Source organism: Denticeps clupeoides, chromosome 13 (genome assembly GCF_900700375.1).
Source record: "Denticeps clupeoides chromosome 13, fDenClu1.1, whole genome shotgun sequence".
Taxonomy (NCBI): domain Eukaryota; kingdom Metazoa; phylum Chordata; class Actinopteri; order Clupeiformes; family Denticipitidae; genus Denticeps; species Denticeps clupeoides.
Genome location: NC_041719.1, coordinates 1264604 through 1292172, shown reverse-complemented (window position 1 = coordinate 1292172; position 27569 = coordinate 1264604). Strand labels below are relative to the sequence as shown.

Sequence of the window (27569 nt, the reverse complement as noted above, 5' to 3'; positions counted from 1 at the left end):
ACGCCTTGCTGTCCCGCCTTGCTCGGTTCTACGGCCGGAGAACATGCTGGTACCTGGGAGGAGACTCCATCTCGGTGTGGGCCACGCCCCGCTGGCTCGCCTCTCTGTTTTCGGGATAAATATTTTTAGCTGCATATTATTATTCGTAGTTAATGATTGACAGATGTGAGATGTGAGAAACACCTAAAAAAAAAACATACTGAAAAATATTCTCTCATCTCATAATGTTAAGCTTATCGATTAAATGACATTGTATTTATTGTATATTATCATTAATAAAATGTATTAATAAACTGATTTTTCACGTTCGTAGTGAAATCGTGATGATAATAATTGAAAAGGTCGGTGGGGGCTCTCCACCTGCCCTGCTGACCTCCAGGGTGAAGCAGGGGTCAGCAGCACCTGCCCGGGCTCCGACTTGGCGAAAATAACGACACCTGGGCGAGCGCTGACAATAATAATATCAATATACATATAATAATAGCCCCTCCCCTTTTTACGATTTCCAAAAGCCAGCAGGGTCCAAAGTCCGTGGAAGTTGCGCTGATAAGCTCGGCCAATCGGAGGGCAGTACGTCCGCGTAAACAGGCGCTACCTGCGTGGACACGCCCCCGGCCGGGCCGGCCCCGCCCCCTCATCAGCATGCCCCGCGCTCCGCGCGCCTCATTAGCATGCGCTATAAGCCCTCGCGGCGGAAGCGACATGGCCCAGTGACGTCGCGCAGTGTCGCAGCGCAGCAGGTGCGTCGGACAGGACAGGACAGGACAGGACAGGACAGGACAGGAGTTCGGGGTTCGGGGTTCAGACATGGTGTCCAGGCTGACCTCCCTGCAGCACGAGCTGCTCAGCGCGCTGCTCGACTCCGGCCTGACGCGGGAGACGCTGGTCCGAGCGCTGGACGACATGGAGCCCGAGTTCGGGGTCAAGCTGGAGATGCCCGCGTCCCCGTCCGGCGCCAAGCTCGGCGGCGCCTGCAGCGACTCGGACTCCAAGCCCGTCTTCCACACCCTCACCAACGGACACGCCAAGGGCCGCGCGTCCGGCGACGAGGCGTCCGAGGACGGCGACGACTTCGACACGCCGCCCATCCTGAAGGAGCTGCAGGCGCTCAACACGGAGGAGGCGGCGGAGCAGCGGGCGGAGGTGGAGCGGATGTTGAGGTGAGGGGGTCCCCTTCATCATCTTCACCATCATCGTCATTTTCCATTCAAAAAATACAACCAAAAAAAAGCCGTTTTCGCTCCCGAGATGAACAGCGGCGACATTAATGACATCTCCGTCGCGCACGTGGAGCGGAGTTATTATTAATTTTATTCCATAAATCATCAACTGAAAGACACACACCGGAGCGCAGATCTGGTTATTCATTGTCGAAAGTTATAAACCAACATTTCCCACAACCTAAACACTGGCGGCCGAGTGTGTGTGTGTGCGCGTGTGTGTGTGTGTGAGTGTGTGTGTCCAGGGTTAATCTGAAATGTCCGGTGAGTGTCTCTCTTTGTTTTAATCTCTAATATCAGGCTTCATTAAATACTCCACGATAATCATAGACAAAGCAAATAAAACACCGCGCGGCCTTTTATTATAAATGTGGGCGCGAATGTGGAATAAATTTTACTCCAATGTTAAAAAAACATCTCTCTTGTTTTCAACTTTCCGACCGAACGCGTAGAATAAATCGAATTTTATCGAATTAAACTCGTTTTTTTACGCCTTTCCGTCTATCCCGGTTATTTCAATTATGTCGGGTTTCAGTTCTCGTTATATCATTTTTAGTCATTCGGGCAAAATATTTGAAATAATTAGTGGCCGATATAGCATATTTCTAGCATTTTATTTTATTCCATATAAAAAACAGGACTTTCAGAAGCTTTTATTCGATTTATTTAGAATTATCGCTGAAATTCTCGCATTTTTCTGCGCTGTGGTCTGGAACTCGCTGACCTTTAAACGGGATTTCTGGCCGCGGATTGTAGGTGGATAAATCATGATAACTCATTTAGAATTATAACGTTCGAGTTGGAGCTGAAATGGATTATAAACGCGCAGTAAAACCCGGAGTGAATTAAACACCATTTAGAATTATTTCATAATTATCGTAATGTGTATTTTAAAAATGCTGACCCATCTGCAGACTGTATAACGATGAATTACAGCGAACAATGTTGAATTATATTGAATAATTTGGGTTTCTGGAAATATTTGTGAATGATTGTAAATATTAGTGAATTAAAATGAATTGTAGGGTATTATATTTAATTTAATTAAATACATGTGATTAATGGTGAATTATAATGAATAGTTTTGAACATAGTGATTTTTGTGGACAACATTATTTGTTGAATAATGCTGAGTGATAGTTAATAATGTTGAATAATGGAGCATGTTGCTGAGTGATAGTTTTGATGTTGGTGTATAATGGTAAAATAAAATGAATAATGTTGAATGACAGTTAATGATGTCGAATAAGTGTATGTTGGTGAATAATCTTAAAAGTAGGTGAATAATGCTGATTGTTGTAATGTTGAATGTTGGTGAATTATGTTGAATGAAAGTTAATAATGTCGAATAATGGAGCATGTTGCTGAGTGATCGTTTTGACGTTGATGCATAAAGGTAAACAATAATGAATAATGTTGAACGTTTGAAAATAATGATGAATAATGTTGAATGATAGTTAATAATGCTGAATGTTGTTGAACAATGGTGAATGATAATTAATAATGTTGAATAGTGGTGAAAGGTGTTGAATGAGAGCTAATAATGTTGAATAATGGTGAATGGGTGAATAATGGTAAATGTTCTTCAAAAATGGTGAATGATAGGGAATAATGTTGAATGTCTTTGAATAATGGTGAATGATTGAAACATGTTTAAGGTAGTTGAATAATGGTAAATTAATGAAAAATATTGAATGTTGGTGAATAATGTTGAATGAAAGTTAATAATGTTGAGTGGTTGTTTTGAATGTTGGTGATTATAGGTTAATGTTAGTGAATAATATTGAATGTTTTTAATAATGGTGAATGATAGTTAATTATGTTGAGTGATTGTTTTGAATGTTAGTGAATAGTAATGTTAGTAATGTTGAATGTTGGCAATCAATGTTGAATAATGGTGAATGCTTGTGAGTAATGGTGAATGTTTTTGAATAATGATTGATAGTGAATCATGTTGAATTTTGGTGAATAATGCTGAATGATAGTGAACAAATGTGGAATTTTGGCGAATAATGCTGAATTATAGTGAATGTTGGTAAATGTTGCTGAATAATGGTGTATGACAGGGAATAATGATGAATGTTGGTGAATAATGCAGAAAGAGTGAATAATGTTGAATTTTGGTGAATAATGCGGTGTGATAGGGGATAATGTTGGCAGAATAATGGTGAATGATTGAATAATGGGAAATGTTTTTGAATAATACTGAATCTTGTTGAGTAATGGTGAATGATGTTGAATGTTGGTGAATAATGTGGAATGATAGTGAATAATAGTGAATGTTGGTGAATAATGGTGAATGAGTGAATAATGATAAATGTTGTTGAATAGTGGTGAATTTTGGTGAATAATGCGGAATGATAGGGAATAATGTTGAATGTTGGTGAATAATGGTGAATGATAGGGAATAATGTTGGATTTTGGTGAATAATGGTGAATGAGTGAATAATGATAAATGTTGTTGAATAGTGGTGAATTTTGGTAAATAATGAGGGAATTATAGGGAATAATGTTGAATGTCTTTGAATAATGGTGAATGATTGAAACATGTTTAAGGTAGTTGAATAATGGTAAATTAATGAAAAATATTGAATGTTGGTGAATAATGTTGAATGAAAGTTAATAATGTTGAGTGGTTGTTTTGAATGTTGGTGATTATAGGTTAATGTTAGTGAATAATATTGAATGTTTTTAATAATGGTGAATGATAGTTAATTATGTTGAGTGATTGTTTTGAATGTTAGTGAATAGTAATGTTAGTAATGTTGAATGTTGGCAATCAATGTTGAATAATGGTGAATGCTTGTGAGTAATGGTGAATGTTTTTGAATAATGATTGATAGTGAATCATGTTGAATTTTGGTGAATAATGCTGAATGATAGTGAACAAATGTGGAATTTTGGCGAATAATGCTGAATTATAGTGAATGTTGGTAAATGTTGCTGAATAATGGTGTATGACAGGGAATAATGATGAATGTTGGTGAATAATGCAGAAAGAGTGAATAATGTTGAATTTTGGTGAATAATGCGGTGTGATAGGGGATAATGTTGGCAGAATAATGGTGAATGATTGAATAATGGGAAATGTTTTTGAATAATACTGAATCTTGTTGAGTAATGGTGAATGATGTTGAATGTTGGTGAATAATGTGGAATGATAGTGAATAATAGTGAATGTTGGTGAATAATGGTGAATGAGTGAATAATGATAAATGTTGTTGAATAGTGGTGAATTTTGGTGAATAATGCGGAATGATAGGGAATAATGTTGAATGTTGGTGAATAATGGTGAATGATAGGGAATAATGTTGGATTTTGGTGAATAATGGTGAATGAGTGAATAATGATAAATGTTGTTGAATAGTGGTGAATTTTGGTAAATAATGAGGGAATTATAGGGAATAATGTTGAATGGCTGTTTTAAATGTTTGTCATGTTATTGAATATTTGCGATTGATTGGCAGTGAGGACCCGTGGCGTGCAGCTCGGCTGATCAAGGGCTACATGCAGCAGCACAACATCCCTCAGCGTGAGGTGGTGGACGTGACCGGACTCAACCAGTCGCACCTGTCGCAGCACCTGAACAAGGGCACGCCCATGAAGACGCAGAAGCGCGCCGCGCTCTACACCTGGTACGTGCGGAAGCAGCGCGAGATCCTGCGACGTAAGTGCTGCGCCCTGAACATCACGCCTTATTACACACTTCTGCGTTGTGTTTTATAGTGTTGTGTCGGTTACTAATCCGGGACCCTCGCACCTTGGGGTGGAGCTCTGGGACTAATTGTCTTGAACGCTTGTGATGCTTGTGTGTGGATCAAATGTGCCTTTTCTTATTTTTGCAGAGTTCAACCAGGCAGTGCAAGGTTCTGGCAGCAATATGACAGACAAAGGCAATCAGGATCAGGTGCTGTTTTTTTTCCCAGAATTCAGTCAGCCTGGCCAGGGCATGGCGCCTCCCGGCGAGGAGCTGGGCAGCGAGCCCTCCTGCAAGAAAATGAGGCGCAACCGCTTCAAATGGGGGCCGGCGTCACAGCAAATCCTCTACCAGGCCTACGAGCGTCAGAAGAACCCCAGCAAGGAGGAGCGAGAGGCTCTGGTGGAGGAGTGCAACAGGTCAGGAGGAGGAGGCGGAGGACCGTTTACGTGTGCAGATGGTTCGGGTTTAAAACTCTGCTCTCCTCTTCAGAGCCGAATGCCTCCAGAGGGGCGTGTCCCCGTCCAAAGCGCAGGGCCTGGGCTCCAACCTGGTGACCGAGGTGCGCGTCTACAACTGGTTCGCCAACCGGAGGAAGGAGGAGGCCTTCCGGCAGAAACTTGCGATGGATGCGTACAGTGGCCCCGCCCACGGCCCCACCCACGGCCTCAACTCGCTGCTCTCCCACGGGTCCCCACATCACCAGCCGGGCAGCGTGTCCCCGCCCAGCAAGATACAGAGTAAGTGTATATTCAAAACACACACACGCACACAAAGTGATGAAACAGCCAAGTTCTTCTGATCTGGAACCATTCTGCCGTCGTCAGACCAGCTCTCAACAAAAGGAGGAGTAACTGATGAGATCAGTGGGGAGAGAGAGAGAGAGAGAGAGAGAGAGAGAGAGAGAGAAAGAGAGAGGGGTGATCAATAAGAGCGTGTGTGTGTTGAGTAAATCCCATTGTTATTCCGAACAATCTGCATTGTACCTGCAATCTCAGCAGTGAAGTCAGGAGGCGGGAGGTGGGGTCTGTGGCGGGGCGGGGTCGCCTCGGGGTCACAGACAACGTCGGGGTTCATACAAAATTGTGCCCTTCTTTTATTTCACGGCCTGCTGATCACGTGACACGATTCCAGCAGGAGAACGTGAGAACATCTGAGATGATGAGGGCCTCACTGAACTCTTCCTCAATTCAGGCAGCAAAATATCTCCAGACAAACTCCATCTCAAGGACGGCAGACCTGTCATCATTTTCGTGATCTCGTCAGCATGACGTTTGGATGTTGTCTCATTCCTGTTTTCCCACTGGACATGACCTGGTCGTTTGTTTGCTCATTCCTCCCCCAACACACACACACACACAAACACACAGACACACACACACACCAGTCAATGACCTGCGAGCTGAGAGAAGAGAGGAGCTCTTTATTTCTGCAGTAAAAGCCACAGAAACTCTGCAGAAGACCCCCCACCCCAGCTGGTTTTCTGTGTCGGGTGCTGGGGACGGACAATAATGTCCCCGCGGGTCGCCTCATCGCGTTGCCAGGAGAACGACCTGTATCATGCAGGCTTAATTGACAATTAAAGCCCCCCGGTGAGAACATCTCCCGGCCTTTGATAGCCGGACCCCCGCTGTCCTGGTGGGGCGCTATTGTTCCGACGGGTCTTAGTGGACTGCAGGGACCGAGGGCCGGTTCATTTAGCGCTGCATTCACACACACACACACACACACACACACACACTCATGTACTCATGATTACTCTCATATAAACACACTCACACACACACGTGCGTGTTCCGAGCAGCACACACATTTACATTTTACATTTAGTGCATTTACCAGACGCCCTTGTCCAGTAGTCCCCCCCTGGAGACACTCAGGGTTAAGTGTCCTGCTCAGGGACACGATGGTAGTAAGTGGGGTTCGAACCTGGGTCTTCTGGTTCATAGGCGAGTGTGTTACCCCGCTTGGCCACCACCCGTTCCACAGACACCAGAGTTGGGGTCAGAGACCAAAAAAAAAACCCCCAACAAATCCAGCCTCTGAGGATCAAAGCGAAGGGACGAGACGGTCCGTTTGTCCGCGGTAAACAGACGGTTGGACCGCGTGCGTGCCGAGGCCGGGCGGCGAAGTCCAAACCATCCGTTTCCTTCAAAGCGGAGACGATAAAGTCGTGCGGGCGAAGCGACAAGCCCGGCGCCGAGAAAAGGCCCCCTGAACAAACGCGGTTCCAGAGGTGGCGGGTGTTGGGGTCACGCAGGGGTCCGGCCTCTCGTATGCAGGCCCGGCCTTTGATTTTACGCCGGCCCCCGCAGGAGGTTCCCGCCCCCCCTCGGAGGAAGTCCCGCCCACACGGCCGCCACTTTTTTGGTCTTTATGGCGCGGAGACTGGCCAGCAACGTGGACAGGGGTCGCGGCAGACTACCGGCCTGTTGCCCGGGCGACGGGGACGCCGGCGCGGCCTCGGACCGGGGTACCCCGCGGCCGGAGTTACTGCCGGCGCAGACAAAGGTGGGACAAAGCTGCACTGGACACCCCTTGGCTCCGCCCAGCGCCGGGTTTTTAGTGGCGCGGGGCAGTAAAATGAAGCGGCTTTATGATCCCGGGGCCTTTGTTCGCCGGACAGGCCACTGGTCTGATGGAGTGCCGTATTGTCGGTGCCGCTGTTTACAAGATGCTCCGGGGGGCTGCCGAGCGGCACACACACACACACACACACACACACACTCACCTGAACGGCCGCTTTGTTTAGTACATACTTCACCCGGCTGGGTTCTGGTTCTGCACGTTGTTTATGGCCCGGCGGTGCGCCGGGACGGGGAACGTGTTTACAGGTAAACGCGGCTTCGGCCCGCGGGTTCCGCTCGTTCTGCAGTCGGTGACGATGACAGACTGGGCGTGTTTGACATTGTGCCGGTTGTGTAATGTTTGCTCGGCTGCTATCAGATGAGGGGCCTGGATTGGCAAACATCCATTTTGATTTGGGAAAGTAGAATTCCTGCAGCCCGAGCTGCTGGTGCTGGTACTGGTGGGTCAGGGGTTCACCTCTGATACTGACCTTGCTGGTGCTGGTACTGGTGTTGGTGGGTCGGGGGTTCACCTCTAATACTGACCTTGCTGGTGCTGGTACTGGTGTTGGTGGGTCGGAGGGTTCACCTCTGATACTGACCTTGCTGGTGCTGGTACTGGTGTTGGTGGGTCGGGGGTTCACCTCTAATACTGACCTTGCTGGTGCTGGTACTGGTGTTGGTGGGTCGGAGGGTTCACCTCTGATACTGACCTTGCTGGTGCTGGTACTGGTGGGTCGGGTCGGGGGGTTCACCTCTGATACTGACCTTGCTGGTGCTGGTACTGGTGTTGGTGGGTCGGGGGTTCACCTCTGATACTGACCTTGCTGGTGCTGGTACTGGTGGGTCGGGTCGGGGTTCACCTCTGATACTGACCTTGCTGGTGCTGGTACTGGTGGGTCGGAGGGTTCACCTCTGATACTGACCTTGCTGGTGCTGGTACTGGTGGGTCGGGTCGGGGGTTCACCTCTGATACTGACCTTGCTGGTGCTGGTACTGGTGGGTCGGAGGGTTCACCTCTGATACTGACCTTGCTGGTGCTGGTACTGGTGGGTCGGGTCAGGGGGTTCAGCTCTGATACTGACCTTGCTGGTGCTGGTACTGGTGGGTCGGTTCGGGGGTTCAGCTCTGATACTGACCTTGCTGGTACTGGTGTTGGTGGGTCGGGTCGGGGGTGAAAGTGAAGTGATTTTCATAGTAAAACACCGCAGCAAAGCACACAGTGCTCCACCCTCCGATACTGACCCTGCTGGTGCTGGTACTGGTGTTGGTGGGTCGGGGTATTCACCTCTGATACTGACCTTGCTGGTGCTGGTACTGGTGGGTCGGGTCGGGGTTCACCTATGATTCTGACCTTGCTGGTGCTGGTACTGGTGGGTTGGGTCAGGGGTTCACATCTGATACTGACCTTGCTGGTGCTGGTACTGGTGGGTCGGGGGTTCACCTCTGATACTGACCTTGCTGGTGCTGGTACTGGTGGGTCGGGTCGGGGTTCACCTATGATTCTGACCTTGCTGGTGCTGGTACTGGTGGGTTGGGTCGGGGGTTCACATCTGATACTGACCTTGCTGGTGCTGGTACTGGTGGGTTGGATCGGGGGTTCACCTCTGATACTGACCTTGCTGGTGCTGGTACTGGTAGGTCGGGGGGTTCACCTCTGATACTGACCTTTCTGGTGCTGGTACTGGTGGGTCGGGTCAGGGGGTTCAGCTCTGATTCTGACCTTGCTGGTATTGGTGTTGGTGGGTCGGGTCGGGGGTGAAAGTGAAAGTGATTTTCATAGTAAAACACCGCGGCACAGCACACAGTGCTCCACCCTCTGATACTGACCCTGCTGGTGCCGGTACAGATGCTGGTGCCGTCTCATGCTAACCTTGGCTGATATTGGTTATGAAGTTGCTATACAAAATATTTCAATTTATTGTTATAGTTGACAAGGTGAGGGTCACCTTCTGACCTTTTACAGACTGACTGCATTAACAATTATTATTATAATTTTTTCTGTTTATTACTATGTATTTATTACATTGTTACAATATTTCAGAAGCTGTGTGTCACATGTTCAGGATTCTCTGTATCTCTGTTGAACGTTTTTTTGACGTCGCATTGATGACAATAATAAAAAATATTCAAGTCGAAATCCTATTCATGCTGATATGCAGAAAACAATATTATTCCCAGCATGCATATTTCTGTGTGTTTTAAAACTTCAAAACTTAATGGGTGTTGTTTTCATGTAGGTAAATGTGTTCCGTACACTAACACACACCTTCCTGTGCAGGTGTTCGGTACAACCAGCAGGGTCCCAGCGAAGTCAGCTCCTCCACCACCATCAGTCACCATGGCAACAGCGCCATGGGCAGCGGTCAGTCGGTCCTGCAGCAGGTGTCCCCGGGGGGCCTGGACCACAACCTGCTGTCACCAGACGCCAAAATGGTGAGCACACACCTGCGCCGTCACCGCCTGTGATAAGATAAGCGGCTGGAGTTGACGTGTGACACAAAAACGCTGTCCAAACACACACACGCCGATACCGATACAGATGGTACAATCAGCGTATTGTGTGGTGCCCGTGCAGAGGTGGGCGTAGATACTGACAGGCAGGCCCCTCGGGTCCATCCCGGATGGTGTCAGGGCCCGACGTTGAGCCAATAAACCCCACAAAGAGCCTTTCTGCTGCACATCGATCACATTCCCCGCAGCGCCGGGCCCCGGGTGCTGCCCCTGCCCGCTGATGGACAGCAGGCGCCGATTGTGTCAGAGGGGAGAAAAAAGGAACAATAATCAGAAACTCCCCGTCTCTCCCCCAACATCTTAAACAAATATTTGACTTTTCAGAAAGCAAACTTGACCAGACTCCACTAGCCTTTGCCGTGCGTTAGCGTTAGCATTAGCATACACAGAGAGCGGAGCTTGAACGAGTTCGCTTGCTCCTTTATTGGCAGGTTTATCTACAGTGCGTGGCCGTACCTACTTCATATTCATATTCATTCAGATCCCGACGTTACTTTCTTTTCTGGTGCATCCGAATGGCGGTGCATCCAGGGCGTAGGCAAACACTGCTTATCTGGGCCTGAGACAGACGTTTGGCCGTGTATTCTCTCTTATTCTCACATACACACACACTAGAGCCTGTGTGTAACCTGCCCTCTGCCCTGCGTGCAGATCTCCGTATCGGGCGGCCTGCCTCCGGTCAGCACCCTGACCAACATCCACAGTTCCCACCATGCCCACCAACAGAGTCAGAACCTCATCATGCCACTGTCGGGGGTCATGGCCATCGCACAGAGTGAGTATTCTGCAGCTACTGCAGCCTAAATGTCACATATGTGACATACAATGTGACATAGAGTAAAAGTTAGACATGACATAGGTCTATTTGGCAGTCAGGAGCAAAGTCCTTTTAGCTAATAAAAGCAGATAACTGTTAAAAGAATTGTCTTTTATTTGATTAGTCACATTAGCTGCGCACATGAATTAGGAGAGTAGCCATTTGCATTTACTAATCTCCTTTATTATTAATTTGACCTGCAGGCCTGAACACGTCACAGGCGCAGACAGTTCCTGTCATCAACAGCGTGGGAGGAAGTCTGGCGGCGCTGCAGCCTGTCCAGTTTCCCCAGCAGCTCCACAGCCCACACCAGCAGGGCCTGATGCAGCAGAGTCCCAATCACATGGGCCAGCAGCCATTCATGGCCACGGTCACACACTCACACAGTGAGTACATCGAATATGCACCAAAACACAGACACACACAAGGACACAGTGAGGACTGTAAACTTACCCAAATACACTGGCACAGTGAAGACTGTAAACTTATATACACAAATACACACATAAATACACTGGCACAATGAGTATAGTAAATGTATATACACCAAAACACATATACACACAAGGACACAGTGAGGATTGTAAACCTATATACACATGTATACATGGGCAAAGTGAGGACTGTAAATGTACATACACCAAAACACTTACACACAAGGACACAGTGGGGACCGTAAACTTATATCCCCAAATACAGACATACATACACAGACACATTGAGTATGGCAAATATATACACCAGAACACACATACACAAACTGGCCCAGTGAAAGGGTAAATCTAAATACACATAAACACAGTGAGTTCCATAAACTAATATGCACAAATACACACACTGACACAGTGAGTACTGTCCACTATACACACACAGTGAATACTATACACACGTGCACACATTTTGGAGTGCCATGTCAACCCCCCTTTTTGTCTGTCCCGTCTGCAGTGTACCCACACAAACAAGAACCGCCCCAGTACTCCCACCCTTCACGTTTTCCCTCAGCAATGGTTGTCACGGACGCAAACAGTATCAGCACCCTGAGCTCCATGTCATCCAGCAAACAGGTACGTTCATCTGCGTTGCCATGACTACACAGAGATCAGAATCATACCCTCTGTCCTCCTTTTGTGTTTCTGTCTGTCCATAATAATCTTGAGTCTCAGAAATTGATTCTGAACATATGATTATATTGTGATTTCATATCCGGTGATGATGATTATGATGCCGATGATGATAATGACAAAACATGCAGAAGGCTTTGAATGTCCCCGCTCAGTAATAACAGCGTACTAGCACACACCCGATCATTTCCTCTCCGGTCTAATCGCTCCGTGCACCTACTAACTGGCCACGTTCAGATGTGTGTGTGTGTGTGTGTGTTTGATGCCTTCTCTAATCCTTGTCACATTAGGAGGCTCCTGTAAACAAGATGGTGCCGCTGGGGGGTCTCTCCTGGGTAAATACAGCTCTATACTCCACTTCTGCAGATTACCAGACTTATATTACAACTTTCTGTAGATCAACCAGATTTCACCGATTTCTGTAGCAGAATCCTAAGAGCAGCAACCCACGGCCACATAAAGACAAGTTTGGAATTATGATTTGCAAATGTCATAGGAATGCTCGGTTGGTCTTTTGCGTTTTAACGTCTCATTCTCATTCCTGGGCCCCCGGCCGTGGAACGGTTTAAAGGGCCGCCGTCACGGGCTCTTGACTCCGTCCATTCCTCCGGCTTGCCTCGCTCGCCTCAGATCCCGATCGGCGCGCCGGGGAGGGTCCCTCCTCAGAATTCCTATTTCCTTTGAACGGCCTGAGCGCTCGGTCAGCTGTGCCCTCGGCCGGATCCGCTCGTGATTAACGGCGCCGCCGGGCTCCCCCCCCTCCCGCCAGCCAATCACGGCGCCCCTGCCGCGCCGCTCTGCATGTGTGCGTGTGTGTTGCCTGTCCGACTCTACGTCTACCTCAAATGGACACTCTTATTATGAATGTTCTGCCAGAAGAGCAGAAAAGAGCCGTTTGAGGTTATGGACAGTGTAGTGGGTAAAGACGGTGTGTGTGTGTGTGTGTGTGTGTGTTCACGCTTGTGTGGAGTAATTATACCCCACATCCCCTTTTTCCGTCGTTCCTCCCCTGGCTGACCGCTCTTGCCTGAAATGCGTCCTCTGTGCTTTCACACGCCTAATTTCCCACGCTGCTCTCTCTCTCTCTCTCTCTCTCTCTCTCTCGAACCTCTCCTCCGGCGCTCCGTAGCCGCTTACACCTCGCTGGACAAACGTTCCGTTACATTAATACTCCGGCAAACACGCCCGGTGTATTCAGGATCACCTGTGTTTGCCGTCCCCACGGCGACGGCGTGGAGGACGTGGGATCGGAACGTGACGGAGAAGAAGAAGACGCGCCGCTTTCTTGCAGGATTTTTCCAGTCCCCTGCTTATCAGGGCTCTGTTTAGTCTGGGCGGGGGTCTCCTGTGACCATTACAGACCTTTATTACCGGGCCTCGTATTTACCCGGGCCGAGGCCTCGGCGTGCGCCGCGCCGTTGGAGCAGCTGGCCCACACCTTTATCAGGTGGAGCTGTTTGCTGGGCCGCAGGTCAGCGGAGGGTCAGCGGCTCCACCCTTTCCTGAGAAAAATAAAACCCACAAACAATCGTGGATCAGGCCGGCGTGAGCGAGCGAGCGAGCGAGCGCGAGAGAGAGAGAGAGGAATGTATTTGGTCAGGTGTGGCGGCGGCGGTGTGGGAAGCTGATAAATGTCCCGCGTCCTTCCCTTTCTGAGCGGCCAGGGACATTTCTGCCTCTGCTCCACACACACATACACACACACACACACGCATGGTGTTCTGAAAGTTTGGTTCTGCACTTGGCTGATTTGCTTCTCTCTCCCTCTCTGTTGCAGTGCCCTCTGCAAGCCTGGTGAGAACCCACACCTGACTTCCCCGCTGCCTAGCAACTCGGGGCCGTGGTAACCGTGGCAACTCCTAATAACTGGCAACCGCTCGCGGGCCGATGAGTCAGTCAATAAATCAAGAGTTGCGGCGACTCGGAGGCCGGAGACGGCGGGGGCCCAGCACCGCTCACTTCTCACACCGGAACCTTCAGTATTTCCAAACCAAACACAGAGGACATTTCATAATGTGACACGGCAGTGTGTGTGTGTGTGTGTGTGTGTGTACTGGGACCCCTCAGTAATCAGGTGCACACACACTCTTATCACATGACCATCGGCGGCGCTGAACTTTGCCTCGGTTTGGAGCCTCGGATCCCGTATCTCACCTGGGTCCCGTTCGTCTTCCACGCGGCAGGCCGGAGGACGTCCTCCCGGCTCCCGTGTCTGTACATATAGCGATGAATTCTCATGTCTCATGTTCCCTTTCCCCGGTTCTGTGTAGAAACTGTGATTTTATGGTTGTGACAATCTTTTCAAACTGGAAGGACTATCATGCAAATATGCAGCCCGCCCAACAATGTGACAGTGACAACAGAGGAAGAGCGTATACTGATGCCAGTGACCATAAAAAGCCCCCCGCTGCCACCGCTTATTAACACAAATATTGACAGAAATGCGCGCGGAACGGTTCCAGGAGGAGGAGCGGCCACAGGCCAGGAGTCTCCTGGACGGACAGTATTAGAGCCCGGAACCGGCCTCGGCTCTTCCCGGGAACACGAAAGGTCACGCTCGCTGCGTCGTGACGCGGCGTGGCGCGTGGCGCGCAGCCCCGCCCACTGCCGGCCAGCCACAGGGGACAGCTCCAGCTGGCGTTCAGTAGAGAAAAAGACACGTGATTATTCTTGTATGTATTATTTTTGTATAAAAATGAAAAACGGATCTTTTAAAATCATTATTTATACTTGTTAAAAAATGTGATATTTCAAGTAAAACTGTTTTGTTTTGGGTTTTTTTTTCCTTTTCAAAACGACTCTTGTGAAGTTTCCTTTACTTGATCCACGCACGTTACACCCGACGAAACACAGGGCAGAATGCAGCAGGATCAGATTCTCTAGAACGTTCCTATCCCATTTTTTATGACACGGGTGTCAGGAATGCAGGTTCATTGATCCGATTCCCTCTGGCGGCCCCTCCAAACTGTGACAAGCTCTGTTTACAGACGTTGTCTGATGGACCTAGATCTTAAGAGTACACTGTGTGTGTGTGTGTGTGTGTGTGTTCTCTGTCTCGTAAGAACAATGTGCAACACAGTCCTCTGAGCCGCAGCAAGTCCACTGGCTTCACACTTTATGACTTTTACAGGGATTTCTCTATCATGGCAAGATAAGGGCTCAGCTCTTTTGAACCTCTCAAGAATCCAGACCCTCCACCCTAGAACAGTATAAATGTATTCATGTAATCTCTTATTCCACACAGCAATCTTCTCAAATAGGACCATCTTATTAAATCCTGCTGCATTCATAATTACAGTTACTTCCAACAAGTCCTGGTTTTACACATGAAAAGGTCACACCGATATGAACATGAAGGTTTCACACTGAACCGTCTTGATGGGATCACATTTTTACTTCCTAATTCACAAAGAAGTTCGTTAAAACTAAATCTGAAGGCAGGAGCTGCCTTTTTCAGACCTTCAGAGCTCCCAATACAACCCTGACATGTGACACTGAACAAATGCAATAATGTTCGTTTGAATTATTTCATAATGATTATCAGTTGTATAATCGTGCATTCATTCACACCTTAAATTAGCCTTGGTTATAAAATGTGCTTCAGAAATGGACTTGGCTTATATAACAGGATCTTTTATGTTGCTAGGCAACTGTGGCCTATTTTTCAAACTCTGTTGTTATACTGATTTTATTATTATTGGTGGCGTTATTAGATACAAATGTAAATATTGAATATTGTGCTGTATTTCAGTGGTGCCACGCCTATTTAATTATATCTGTATCTAACCATGGGTCTGTAATACTTGCTTTATACATCTTCACTTATTAGAACCTAAACTGTGCCAGTGTCTAATATCTTCATACAAAGACCTGAACGGATGTGGGGCGGTGGTGGCCTAGCAGTTAAGGAAGTGGCCCTGTAATCAGTTCGAATCCCGATCCGTCAAGGTGCCACTGAGCAAAGCACCGTCCCCACACACTGCTCCCCGGGCGCCTGTCATGGTGCCCACTGCTCACCCAGGGTGAGGGTTAAATGCAGAGGACACGTTTCATTGTGTGCACCGCGTGCTGTGCTGCAATGTTTCACAATGTGGGGACTCACACCACATTGTGACGACTGGATGCATTTATGGCCTGATTTGACAGGCACATTAAATATTGACCTTTGAGTAAAATATGTGTGGAGCAGCTGAGAACGTTTCTCCTACCAGCCTGCAACAACAGTGCAGAATTCCCCTCATAACTGCTGTGGAGGAGGAGGAGGAATTGTGTGTTTTCAGACAAAACGCAGGTAGGGCAACATGAGACACTTGTGTGTAGCGCTGTGTTTTACCTCACATTACCATGCATGATGTGTTATTATATATAATAGATCTGAATTTGTTGTGTTACTATGTATTGCTGTACACTACATAACTCAATGTGTGTGTGTGTGTGTGTGTGTGTGTGTGTGTGTGTGTGTGTGTGTGTTACCATGTTATAGATATCAGAGTGTGTGTGTGTGAGTGTGTGTGTGTCTGTGTGTGTGTGTTACGAATATGAGCTTTTGTGCATTACTGCTCGGTTTGATTGTGTTGTTGTGTTAGTCTGCATTTCTGTGTGTTCCAGCTCTAGTTATGTTACTGTGTTACTGTACATAATAGATCTGAATTTGTTGTGTTAGTATGTATTGCTGTACACAACATAACTCAGTGTGAGTGTGTTACCGTATTATAGATCTCAGTGTGTGTGTGTGTATGTTACGGATATGAATTTTTGTGCGTTACTGCTTGGTTTGAGTGTGTTGTTGTGTTAGTCTGCATTTCGTTGTGTTCCAGCTCTCAGTTGTGTTACTGTGTATCATCCTCCGGTGAACATGGTATATGGTGCATTATGTTGGATGAAGGAATGATCAGTCATGTAACGGTTCTTCCAGAACATTTCATGAAACCGCCGGCCATCCGCAGGTTCACTTATCTCAAGTAAACGCAATAAAATTCGCCAACGCGTCCACGTCCAAAATGAAAATTTGGGACTTTTCATATGCAGCGACCTGAAGGAAAGCTGCGGGTTGGGACTGAACAAATTTGTGAATAGTCAAATGTGAAAGGCGGCCTGGTATCGGGTAGGGTTCTGATAACCAGGCAAATCTGAGAAGAAATGGGGATAACGCCACAGAAGGGGAGTCATGCGAAGGCTGGTGGCATTTTTCCACATTCAAATGACACCGTTGGGACGACAGCGTGGCATCATACGGCGGCAATGAAGCAGGACCCTCCGCAGCTGCACAGATTAATCTTTCATTTCCAGCCTGGTGGCCGGTGACTTCGTTTCCCAGCGCGCCGGGCCATTCAGGCCATCGCAGGCCATAGCGGGCCATCGTCCCCCGGGCTGGAAGTCCTGAAAGGGGTCACCCTGCTGAGTAAACTCTTGTAATCCAATGATGTCTCTCTGTTTGCCCGTCACCGGCTCCTTTGATTTTGCTCCTGGGGAGCCACTAAAGATCTTAGCGCGGCCCCTTTTACTGCTGTTCACTCAGTGGAAAAGGGTCCTTCTGAGTGGGAGACAGTGGGACAGAGAGCTGCGCTATTAGCATCTTTTTAGGAGGGGGGGGGGGTCCACAATGCATTTCTGCATCTTAAACCATAAAACGCGTCTCAGATGTTTCATCTTTTCACTTGTCAACTGATGACGTTGTTAGACGTTATTTCATATGTGACAGTGGCCTTAAACTGAGCCTCAAAAAAAAAAACTCTCCTCTATTCCTCTTTCTTTCTTTCTTTCTTTCTTTCTGTTGCTGTCGCATCAATCGCTGGTTGTGATTTTGATCCATGAGCCATTGTCAAACAAATGTACGCCGTCTATCACCCTGTCACTCACGTGGAATTCTGGGTAAAAGAGAAACTTGGGTTAATGACCGGTGCATCATTGTGTTCTGAATGCCTGGAACAGGCGCGGTGAAAAGAAGAGATTTTGTGTTGCTGCAATAAAGACGAATTTTTATTATTATTGTTTTTATTATGACAATTTGTAATATATGTTTATATTATAAGGGTTTAGAACCCTTCTCAGATGGTCCGTTCTGAGTCTCTGCCCCGAGAGGCTCGGTGTCCTGGCCACGGCCTCGGAGGTCAGCAGGCCGGACATGGGGAACAGAGGCATGGGACAATGGGACAGAAAATGGAAGTGGCGGAGTGAATGCTGCCGTGTGTTTATCCAGCCGGCGAGAATGGGTACTACATCAACTCCAGCTGAGCCCCAAAGGTAACGGATAGGGGCGCCCAGCAGGGGTCAGAGGTCAGCGGGCCATCTTCTGCCAGGGTTAACTGGTCGCAGCGTTTCCAACTGAGCCCTGGGAGGGTTCTGCAGAGGTCACAGAGTACAGAGCTCACGAACCCACCAGAACCAGAACTAATCAAAACCAAAAGAACCTTTTAATTGTTATTTCGTGTTTTAGACGTAACTGCTGTGGATGCTCAGATGAATTTATGAAGTGAAACATCATTTAGTGATGATGCTGTGTAATTGGGATTTAAATGTGTTGCCGTCGTTTCACACATCAATCAGCCCATAAAAGTGTAGGGCAGGTCCCCCTGCAAGCACATCTAAAGCTACAAGCCATAAAGGCATAATTCAGCCGACAACATGACAGCTTCAAAGCTGCGACTTGTGAAAAAATAACATTCAGCACCAAATGACGAAAATTTACACCACACAGCACTTCATTTGCACGCCCACAGCCCACCGAGCGGAGAAAGCAGCGGTCCTGCGCGGGGTCACGTGCCTCCGGATGGAGCTGCAGGAATCAATCTTCCGCTCGCAGAAGAGGCCAGAATGAGAATGGCTTTTTAAGGGGGTGGCTTTGTAGATGGATGCCTGACAGGCAGAGTGATCATACAGGACAGGGTGGTGGGCCACCATGGGGTGGTGCTGAAGGGGGTCTGGTGATTTATGGTGATGGGTGAGGTGTTCAGGGTAAGTTCGGGGTTAATTATTTACCAAGATCCTTGCACCAAACCAACTATGGAGCGTGTCGTCTGTTTATAACAAAAAAATGATATCATTAACAATACTAAGATATTTACTCTGTAATCTTCTTGCGATGCTGAGCATGGAAAGATGGTATAAATAAATTACTTGTCTTTTATACATGCATTACATATTTCAGGCCGTCATTTTTGATGGGTTCCTAAACACACCAAAGTGACAAAATGAAAACTCAGCCCATGACATCTTGACGGCTGGCATTTTGAATTTATTACAGAAGCCATGCAAGGCTGCAAGGCGCTTACAACAAGACCCCGAGCACAAAGAGATAAAGAGCGACCCCAGAAACTCCACCTCATTACTGGTCCAACAATGCAAAAGGGCAGATGCCATAATTTATGCAAAGGGAAAAACAAAGACTTCAACAGGCCAATTACCCAGTAAAAAAAAAAAGAAGAAAGGAAACGAGTGGCTCATTAAGCACAACAAGTCTTACAAAACCTGGAATGACCATCATCCTAAAGTCCTGATTCAGGACATAATAGAGATTATGTGTCTATTATGACACATAGACAGACAGACAGGCAGACAGATAGATTCCCAGGTTCAAACCACACTTACTACCATCGTGTTCCTGAGCAGGACACTTAACCCTAAGTGTCTCCAGGGGGGGACTGTCCCTGTGACTACTGATTGTAAGTCGTTCTGGATAAGGGCATCTGGTAAATGCTGTAAATGTAATAGACATTAAATGTCTATTATGACACGTAGACAGGCAGACAGATAGATTCCCAGGTTCAAACCACACTTACTTCCATCGTGTCCCTGAGCTGGACACTTAACCCTGAGTGTCTCCAGGGGGACTGTCCCTGTAACTACTGGATGTAATGCGCTCTGGATAAGTGCGTCTGGTAAATGCTGTGTTTGCTTCATGGAAGCAACTACAATTGCGCCATCATGTGGATATAAATGTGATTACACTATGTGTTGATGGGATTTTATTAGTAACGTTTTTTAAATAGTATGAAATAATTTATCTTACCAAAATGTTTAAATATAGCACTATATAAACTTTATACTGAGTTAAAAGTCCCAGAAAAAAGTATTAAAGAATTCCTGCCATAAATATTGTGTTTATGTTTACTAAATGTATTATTGGTTAAGACGTACTGGTCCATTTTTGTAAAAAAAAGAAAATAAAAATTATGTATTAAGTATGTATATATAATATGTGTGTGCGCGTGTGCACGTGCCCGTGAACACGTGACCCGGAAGTGCGCGGTGACGTCGTCTCTGTTGACGTCACCGCGCACTGTTGTCTCGGTAAGATGGCGCTGCGCCCTGGATCGGGGGGAGGCGGCAGGTAAAGTCGGATTTATTGCTGCGCCGCGGGGCCGCTTTCTCTACACGGCGGACGTAGTGGGTGGTGTGTAGTCGTTTCTGCGTCTGACGCTTGCGGTGTCTAGGTTGTTGTTGTTGTTGTTGTTGTTGTTCTTTTTACCGGACCGTTCAGGCGCTCCGCGTTAGCCGTTAGCTCGCCGTAGCTGAACCGTGTCACCCGAGACGGCGGAGCGACTGCGTCCTGTGAAGTGGACGCTGCTACGCGGCAGTAGATTTACACGCCAGCGGCTACGGGGCAGGAGCTTCTCCAGTAACACGTCTTTTTTACCGGTGTGGTGACACGCACTGGGTGGTGTAGCAGAGTGACAGATTCGAATATCCACCCTGGCACTGTGTGTTCCAGTGTGTGCTGGTCGTATTCACACTTCAAAACGCATAACATATAATATACGTTCACTAAATGAACAAATGCGTGAAGTACTGAACCGAGAAGGCAGCTCTGGATTGGTGTAGGATTGAGAGGGCAACTCTGATGCTAGATTCGACGCTGATGCTGGATTGATGTTGAATTGACAGCTGCGCTGTGATGGTGGATTCAACTCTGATGGTGGATTAGTTTCTGATGCTGGGTTGATGGAGTGAGAGGGCAGCTCTGATGGTGGATTCAGCTCTGATGGTGGAATCGCTACTGATGCTGGGTTAATGTTGAATTGAGAGCTGTGCTCTGATGCTGGATTTGACAATGAATGTTGGATTTGACACTGATTCTGGATTAGTTTCTGATGCTTTATTGATGGATTGAGATGGCAGCCCTGATGCTGGATTCGGTACTGATGCTGGGTTGATGCTGAATTGAGAGCTGTGTTCTGATTCTGGATTTGTCAATAAATGCTTGATTTGACACTGATTCTGGATTAGTTTCTGATGCTTTATTGATGGATTGAGATGGCAGCCCTGATGCTGGATTCGGTACTGATGCTGGGTTGATGCTGAATTGAGAGCTGTGTTCTGATTCTGGATTTGACAATAAATGTTGGATTTGACACTGATGCTGGATTAGTTTCTGAGGCTTTATTGATGAATTGAGATGGCAGCCCTGATGCTGGATTCGGTACTGATGCTGGGTTGATGCTGAATTGAGAGCAGTGTTCTGATGCTTGATTTGACTCTGATTCTGGATTCAGCTCTGATGCTGGATTGAAGTATGATTCTAGATTGATGTTGAATTGAGAGCCGCGCTCTGATTCTGGATTCAGCTCTGATGCTGAATTGATGGATTGAGAGCCACATTCTGATGCTGGATAAAGTGAAGTGATTGTCACATGTGATACACAGCACACAGTGCACACAGGCATGCCTCTGCATTTATCCCATCACCCTGAGTGACCAGTGGGCGGCCATGACAGGCGCCCGGGGAGCAGTGTGTGGGGACGGTGCTTTGCTCAGTGGCACTTTGGCGGATCGGGATTCGAACCGGCAATCTCCTGATTACGGGGCCACTTCCTTAACCACTAGGCCACCACTGCCCTTTTGTATCCCAGCGCCGTGATGAAATCCTTTGGCTCATGTTTTTTCCAGCGGGAGGGCCGCGCTGCTTTAATAATGAATGCCTGTCTGCTGTGGGCAGGTAATGTTGATACTGGACCTGCAACTGCATCATGTTACAGCTACTGACACCAACCTTCTCCGTTGGAGTTTGCGAACGTTGCATCTGCTTCTCTCTGGACGCCTGTGGACGAAGGAGGATTTATTTAGCTTGTGAGGGTTGATGCTCCTTGGCTGTAGATGATTGTTCCAGAGCACTTGACCTGGGATAAATCAACAGTCTGCTCATCACCGGCTTGCTTGGTGATGTCAGTCTGAGCCACGTGCTGTCCGCTTCAGAGCTGGACGAGGGGATGATCCAGAACTGCATTTTAACCAATCAGATTAAGTGGCAGTTACAGGAAGGGGAACGCTTTGTAATGACCTGACGTCTGTGGAGCCGCAAAATTATGAACATAACTGCTTTTATTATTGGTTTGATGTAATAATCTGTCTGTCTGATGGGATGTCCCCTCAGTGGTTGACCTCTGACCTTTGTCAAAACTTTGATAGGGTGGTGCACGATAAATCAATACAGCGCTATATCCAGATATTATCAGTATATATTATATAAGAAGCAGTGAGAACAGGGCAGCTTTCTGATTGGCTGCAGCCAGATGGCCTGTGATTAATAGATGATGATGATGTGTGTGTGTCTTCTTTTGTCCTCCAGTTTCATGTTTCCTGTTGGAGGGGGTCTGGGGCCGCCACAAGGTCAGTTTTCAAACCCTGACCAGTCCATTTTTACATTGTTATGTGGGTATTAGTAAGCGGTGAATACTGACCTCCTCTCTCCTTTCTCAGCTATGATGGCCATACCTCAGCAGCAGCAGCAGCAGCAGCAGGGCTTTCCCATGGTGCCGGTCATGCAGCCCAACATGCAAGGCATGATGGGAATGAACTTTGGAGGCCAGCTTGGTCCGGGTGCCATGCCGCTGCAGGTGTGTGTGTAGGAGGATGACCCTGGCCCAGACTCCTCTGCCTGTAGCTCCACCTCAGAAGTCTCTGCATGTCTCGTCATAACACATCATAACTCAGTGTTAAGCCAATTGTGCGTGAATGATCACAAATTAAAAGTGCATTTTTGTTATGTAAATTAATACCACGACTACATTTACAGTGTTTCCCTGACGCCCTTATCCAGAGCGACTTAGTCAGTAGTTATAGGGACAGTCCCCCCTGGAGACACTCAGGGTTAAGTGTCTTGCTCAGGGACAGGATGGTAGTAAGTGGGGTTTGAACCTGGGTCTTCTGGTTCATAGGCGAGTGTGTTACCCACTAGGCTTCTACCACACTACAGTACAGGACCTCAGTGGCACCTTGGCGGTGACCACCCTGTGTGTGGTCGTAGCCTGACCAGTCAGTGTGTGTGTGTGTGTGTGTGTGTGTGTGTGTGTGTAGGCCGCGATGCCGCTGGGTATGCAGCCTGCTGCCGTGCCGTTCATGGGTCCGCCCCAGTTTCTGGGCCTGCGTGGCCCGGCGCCTCAGTACCCCGCTGACCTGCAGAAGCAGATGGCCGAGGAGCACCAGTGAGTTCCTCTGTGCGGAACAGTGTGTCTTTGTCTGTGTGTGTGTGTGTACAAGCATGTGTGAATTGTGTGTCTCAGGAAGCGTTTGGAGCAGCAGCAGCGTCTGCTGGACGAAGACCGGAAGCGGCGGCAGTTTGAGGAGCAGAAACAGAAGCTCCGCCTGCTGAGCAGTGTCAAGCCCAAAGTGAGAACACACACACACAGAAATACACTACACTAGTCACAGTTGTTGTAGCAGGATTTGTTTAAGGACAGTTTCACCCCGAATGTATGTATGTATGTGTGTGTAGATGGGGGAGAAGAGTCGCGATGACGCTCTGGAGGCCATTAAAGGAAACCTGGATGGATTTAGCAGAGACGCCAAGATGCACCCAACACCTTCCACACACACCAAACAACCAGGTACACAGACACACACACACACACACACACACACAGCAGGGTAGCATGTACATTACAGGCAAAAAGTTTGGACACCTCATTCAATGTGTTTTCTTTATTTTCATGTCCATTTACGTTCTCACTGAAGGCACCAAAACTATGAATGAACACATGTGGAGTTATGTACTTAACAAAAAAAGGTGAAATAAGTGAAAACATGTTTTATATTCTAGTTTCTTTGCTCTGATTACTGCTTTGCACACTCTTGGCATTCTCTCGATGAGCTTCAAGAGGTCGTCACCTGAAATGCTTCTCCAACAGTCTTGAAGGAGTTCCCAGAGGTGTTTAGCACTTGTTGGTCCAGCTCACCCCAAACCATCTGGATTGGGTTCAGGTCCGGTGACTGGAGGCCAGGTCTCCACTTTTTGTTAAGTACAGAACTCCACATGTGTTCATTCATAGTTTTGATGCCTTCAGTGAGAATCTACCAACGTAAATGGTCATGAAAATAAAGAAAATACACTGAATGAGAAGGTGTCCAGACTTTTGGCCTGCACTGTACACACAGCACAACAACGAAGCTGCTGTAACTGATCTGTTTATTGACTCCGCCCCCAACACCGGTGTTATTATTCTGCCTTATTCTGTGATACCAGCTCATGCTGCACGGGTCCCTGAGCCCGCGGGTGTCTGAGGAAACCCTGTCTGGCGCTCAGCTGAAAGCTCGGTGTCGGTGACCGGATGGCCATGTCACATGGCGTTTGCTGTCTGTCTTGTATCTGGGTTGCACAATTCTAACTCAGCAACTTGTGATTCTGTCTGATGTTCCGTCTTGTTCCTCATCACATGAGAGATTTTGTAATAAACAGTCCAGCTTGTGTGTGTGTTCCACTCCTCTCATCATGTATTTACGTGTTTTTACAGACTCATCGCCACTCCACTCCTCCTCCTCTGTCCTCTCTCACTCCCTCACTCCTGCTTTCCCAGACGACCATGACGATGAGTTTAGTGACTTTATGCAGGGACCCACAGACTCGTCCTCCTCTGTCCCCCCATTCCCTTCCTCCTCTTCCTCCTCCACCAATCCCGTCAATAAACGCGCCCTTCACCCCTCTCAAACTGCACCCACCCTTCCTGCCATCCATCACTCTGCTGTCATCTCCAGCTCTCAGCCCGCACAAGGTAAAACACTCCTCCTCTTCTCATTCCATCTCTCACCTCATCTCTACTTTCACTGTGCTGGGTAACGTCACTCACACGCATTGTAATAAAGTCCCTGATTAGAAGACGCGAACATTTGAATTTGGTAGTGTGTGAGATGAGGAGGAGGTCAGGACGAACTAGCTGAGTATGAACATCCATCACCACCCCACCCAGGCCCGTCTCTGGAGGAGAAGCTGCTCTTGTCGTGTGACCTCTCGGCTGCTAAAAAAGCTCGGGTCCCCTTCAAGTCCCGCCCCCCGGCACAACTGGGCCCTATTGCTCGGCTGTCGGCCCGGTCCCAGGCCAGCGATAGAGCCTGTGACCTCGTGGTGGACGCGACCTCTGACCCCGCAGACGCTCCACCCCAGGCGCCCGGTGCTGGTGGTGAGATTATTAACACCCGTCTCCGACTAACCGGCGGGTTCTAGGTGGTAGCGAGATCAGACTAACCCCTCCAGTGTGTGATGGCTGCTGAATGATGGGCAGATCTGAGACCTGCTGTCGCTGCTCCTTCGTGACTTCTACTCGGTGGTCCGTTTCACAGCTTCTCGCCGCTCGAGCTTCACTGGAGCCATTTTGATTTGTGGTAGGGGGTGCATGTGGTGTGTGTGTATGTGTGTGTGTCTGGCTGACGTTCTCCGCCGCGTTTCCGTGTGTTTCTGGCAGCAGGTGTGGCCGTGTTCCCCCAGCAGGACCACATCCAGCCCATGGTGCCGGCGTGGCTGTACAACGACTCGCTCGTCCCTGGTGAGTCGGGTTATCTGCGCGGAAATACGCCACGCGGAGATTACGGCTGCGTGCTTTAAATACGTGTGTGTGTGTTTACTGCAGATATGTTCAAAAAAGTTCTGGAGTTCACCATGACCCCAGCAGGCATCGACACGGCCAAGCTCTACCCCATCCTGATGTCCTCGGGTCTCCCCAGGGAGGCGCTGGGACAGATCTGGGCCTCGGCCAACCGCACAACGCCGGGCAAGCTGACCAAGGAGGAGCTCTACACCGTCTTGGCCCTGATTGGTGTAGCTCAGGTTGGTTTTGTGGGATTTGTTGAAATTGTTAAAGACCAATATGACACCGTTGACGTTTTGTTCTGTTCTGGTCCCCTCCAGAGTGGCCTGCCAGTGATGAGTCTGGACATACTCGGCCAGTTCCCCACGCCGCCTGTCCCCAACCTCCCTGCTCTAACCATGGTGATGCCTTCAGTCCTGCCCCAGCAACAGCAGCCGATCATGGCTCCGCCTCCCGTCTCCCTGGCGATGGCTGCCCCCACGCCGTCAGTCATGGGCATAGCGCCCAACCCCCCACCTGCCCAGCCCCCCAACGCTTTCATCGCCAACTTCCCGCCGGTGCAGGTAAGGTGCAGCGCTGCGGACCCCTGGCCGTTCGTCTCGGGTGTGGGGCTGGAGCTCAACGCCGCCGCTGGTCTCTTCCAGGCCACCAAAACCGACGATGACGACTTCCAGGACTTCCAAGAGGCTCCCAAAGCCGGAGGGACAGATGACTCCTTCGCCGACTTCCAGGCGGAGTCTGGGGGCAACTTCCCGAACCTGGCCGCCCCACGCAGCAGGTCAGACCCCGCACCACACTGCATTTTCTGACTGATGGTCCCCTGACCCAGATCGTCCTCTGGGCCCGCGGTTCACCAGATAAAACAGCGCGGTGTTCGTGCCAGGCTCCCGTAGAGCCGTGAACAATTCGATTACGAATATCAATGTCTCGGTGATCGATTATCCACATTACTTCACATGATGTTTTCAAATACGACAGTTAATGTCTTGTTCACCCGTGTGACGCGTTGTGGTACAACGAGCAGAAAAACCTTTTTTCTGCTTACTGGAACAATTCCTAGCCGGAGATCACTACTTTTTAAATGAGAATTTTTATGCCGGCACCAGAAAATCACCAAGCAACGTCATTATGATAATATCGATAATGTTCTGCACTGCATCCATTATAAGCAAATTTAATTTCAACAAATTAAGCCAAAAGCCACATTCAGAGAGTCAGTTCAGGTGAGAAGTCATCTTCTGATCACACAGGGCAGGGAGGCTGAAGCATTCAAAAAATGGTCATGTTGTCTGATCTAGTCATGCTTGTCCCCACAGTGCACCCCCCATGCTGACGCCCGTGTCCGGCTCTTCGTCCTCGGACAAGTATGCCGCCTTTAAGCAGCTGTCTGCAGATGTGCCGGCTGAGGCCACACCCACTGCCTCTGGTACTCAGCTTCTGCTTCCGGTTCTTTTTGTATCTTGTGTTTGTTCGGTTCTGCTTCTGGGGATATAGATTGTGAACCGGTTCTTTTTGTATCTCGTGTTTGTTCAGTTCTGCTTCTGGGGATGTAGATTCTGAACGGTTCTTTTTGTATCTTGTGTGTGTTTGGTTCTGCTTCTGGGGATATAGATTCTGAACCGGTTCTTTTTGTATCTTGTGTTTGATCGGTTCTGCTTCTGGGGATATAGATTCTGAACCGGTTCTTTTTGTATCTTGTGTTTGTTCGGTTCTGCTTCTGGGGATATAGATTCTGAACCGGTTCTTTTTGTATCTTGTGTTTGATCGGTTCTGCTTCTGGGGATATAGATTCTGAACCGGTTCTTTTTGTATCTTGTGTTTGTTCGGTTCTGCTTCTGGG

At 48.2% G+C, this 27569-nt stretch overlaps 2 protein-coding genes across 14 annotated transcripts in view; both read left to right on the top strand.

Moving 5' to 3' along the window:
• Nucleotides 1–488: 488 nt before the first annotated feature.
• Nucleotides 489–14716, top strand: hnf1ba (HNF1 homeobox Ba). 4 transcript variants are annotated; one of them, XM_029001256.1, is made up of 10 exons: nt 493–1160; nt 4688–4887; nt 5147–5336; nt 5410–5657; nt 9766–9920; nt 10650–10773; nt 11019–11201; nt 11761–11879; nt 12227–12271; nt 13714–14716. In XM_029001256.1, exons 1-10 carry the CDS (start codon nt 808–810, stop codon nt 13732–13734), a joined length of 1638 nt encoding a protein of 545 aa, XP_028857089.1. In that variant the 5' UTR covers nt 493–807; the 3' UTR covers nt 13735–14716. The 4 variants fall into 4 exon arrangements, with proteins under 4 accessions (XP_028857090.1, XP_028857088.1, XP_028857089.1 ...); XM_029001254.1 differs by having other exon boundaries at nt 495–1160; nt 5066–5336; XM_029001257.1 differs by lacking the exon at nt 12227–12271 and having other exon boundaries at nt 489–1160.
• A 5495-nt stretch (nt 14717–20211) lies between these two features.
• The window catches only part of synrg (synergin, gamma), a 32527-nt gene continuing 25169 nt past the window's right edge, over nt 20212–27569 (top strand). For 4 of the 10 annotated variants that reach the window (XM_028999619.1, XM_028999618.1, XM_028999617.1 and 1 more), the window contains exons 1-13: nt 20212–20265; nt 22501–22541; nt 22632–22768; nt 23229–23356; nt 23435–23540; nt 23647–23758; nt 24662–24919; nt 25115–25324; nt 25607–25687; nt 25772–25968; nt 26050–26292; nt 26374–26507; nt 27046–27155. In XM_028999619.1, coding sequence (XP_028855452.1) covers nt 20231–20265; nt 22501–22541; nt 22632–22768; nt 23229–23356; nt 23435–23540; nt 23647–23758; nt 24662–24919; nt 25115–25324; nt 25607–25687; nt 25772–25968; nt 26050–26292; nt 26374–26507; nt 27046–27155 — 1792 coding nt within the window. In that variant the 5' untranslated portion in view covers nt 20212–20230. The remainder of the gene's footprint in view (nt 20266–22500; nt 22542–22631; nt 22769–23228; nt 23357–23434; nt 23541–23646; nt 23759–24661; nt 24920–25114; nt 25325–25606; nt 25688–25771; nt 25969–26049; nt 26293–26373; nt 26508–27045; nt 27156–27569) is intronic. The other 6 variants (XM_028999624.1, XM_028999623.1, XM_028999616.1 and 3 more) reach the window with 5 other exon arrangements.

Excerpts from the sequence above, each read along its gene's own strand:
- hnf1ba (XM_029001254.1), top strand. The coding sequence starts at position 808 with ATGGTGTCCAGGCTGACCTCCCTGCAGCACGAGCTGCTCAGCGCGCTG. Across the intron at positions 5,337-5,409 it reads CTGGTGGAGGAGTGCAACAG|AGCCGAATGCCTCCAGAGGG; the intron begins GTCAGGAGGAGG and ends TCTCCTCTTCAG. Across the intron at positions 11,202-11,760 it reads CACGGTCACACACTCACACA|TGTACCCACACAAACAAGAA; the intron begins GTGAGTACATCG and ends TCCCGTCTGCAG.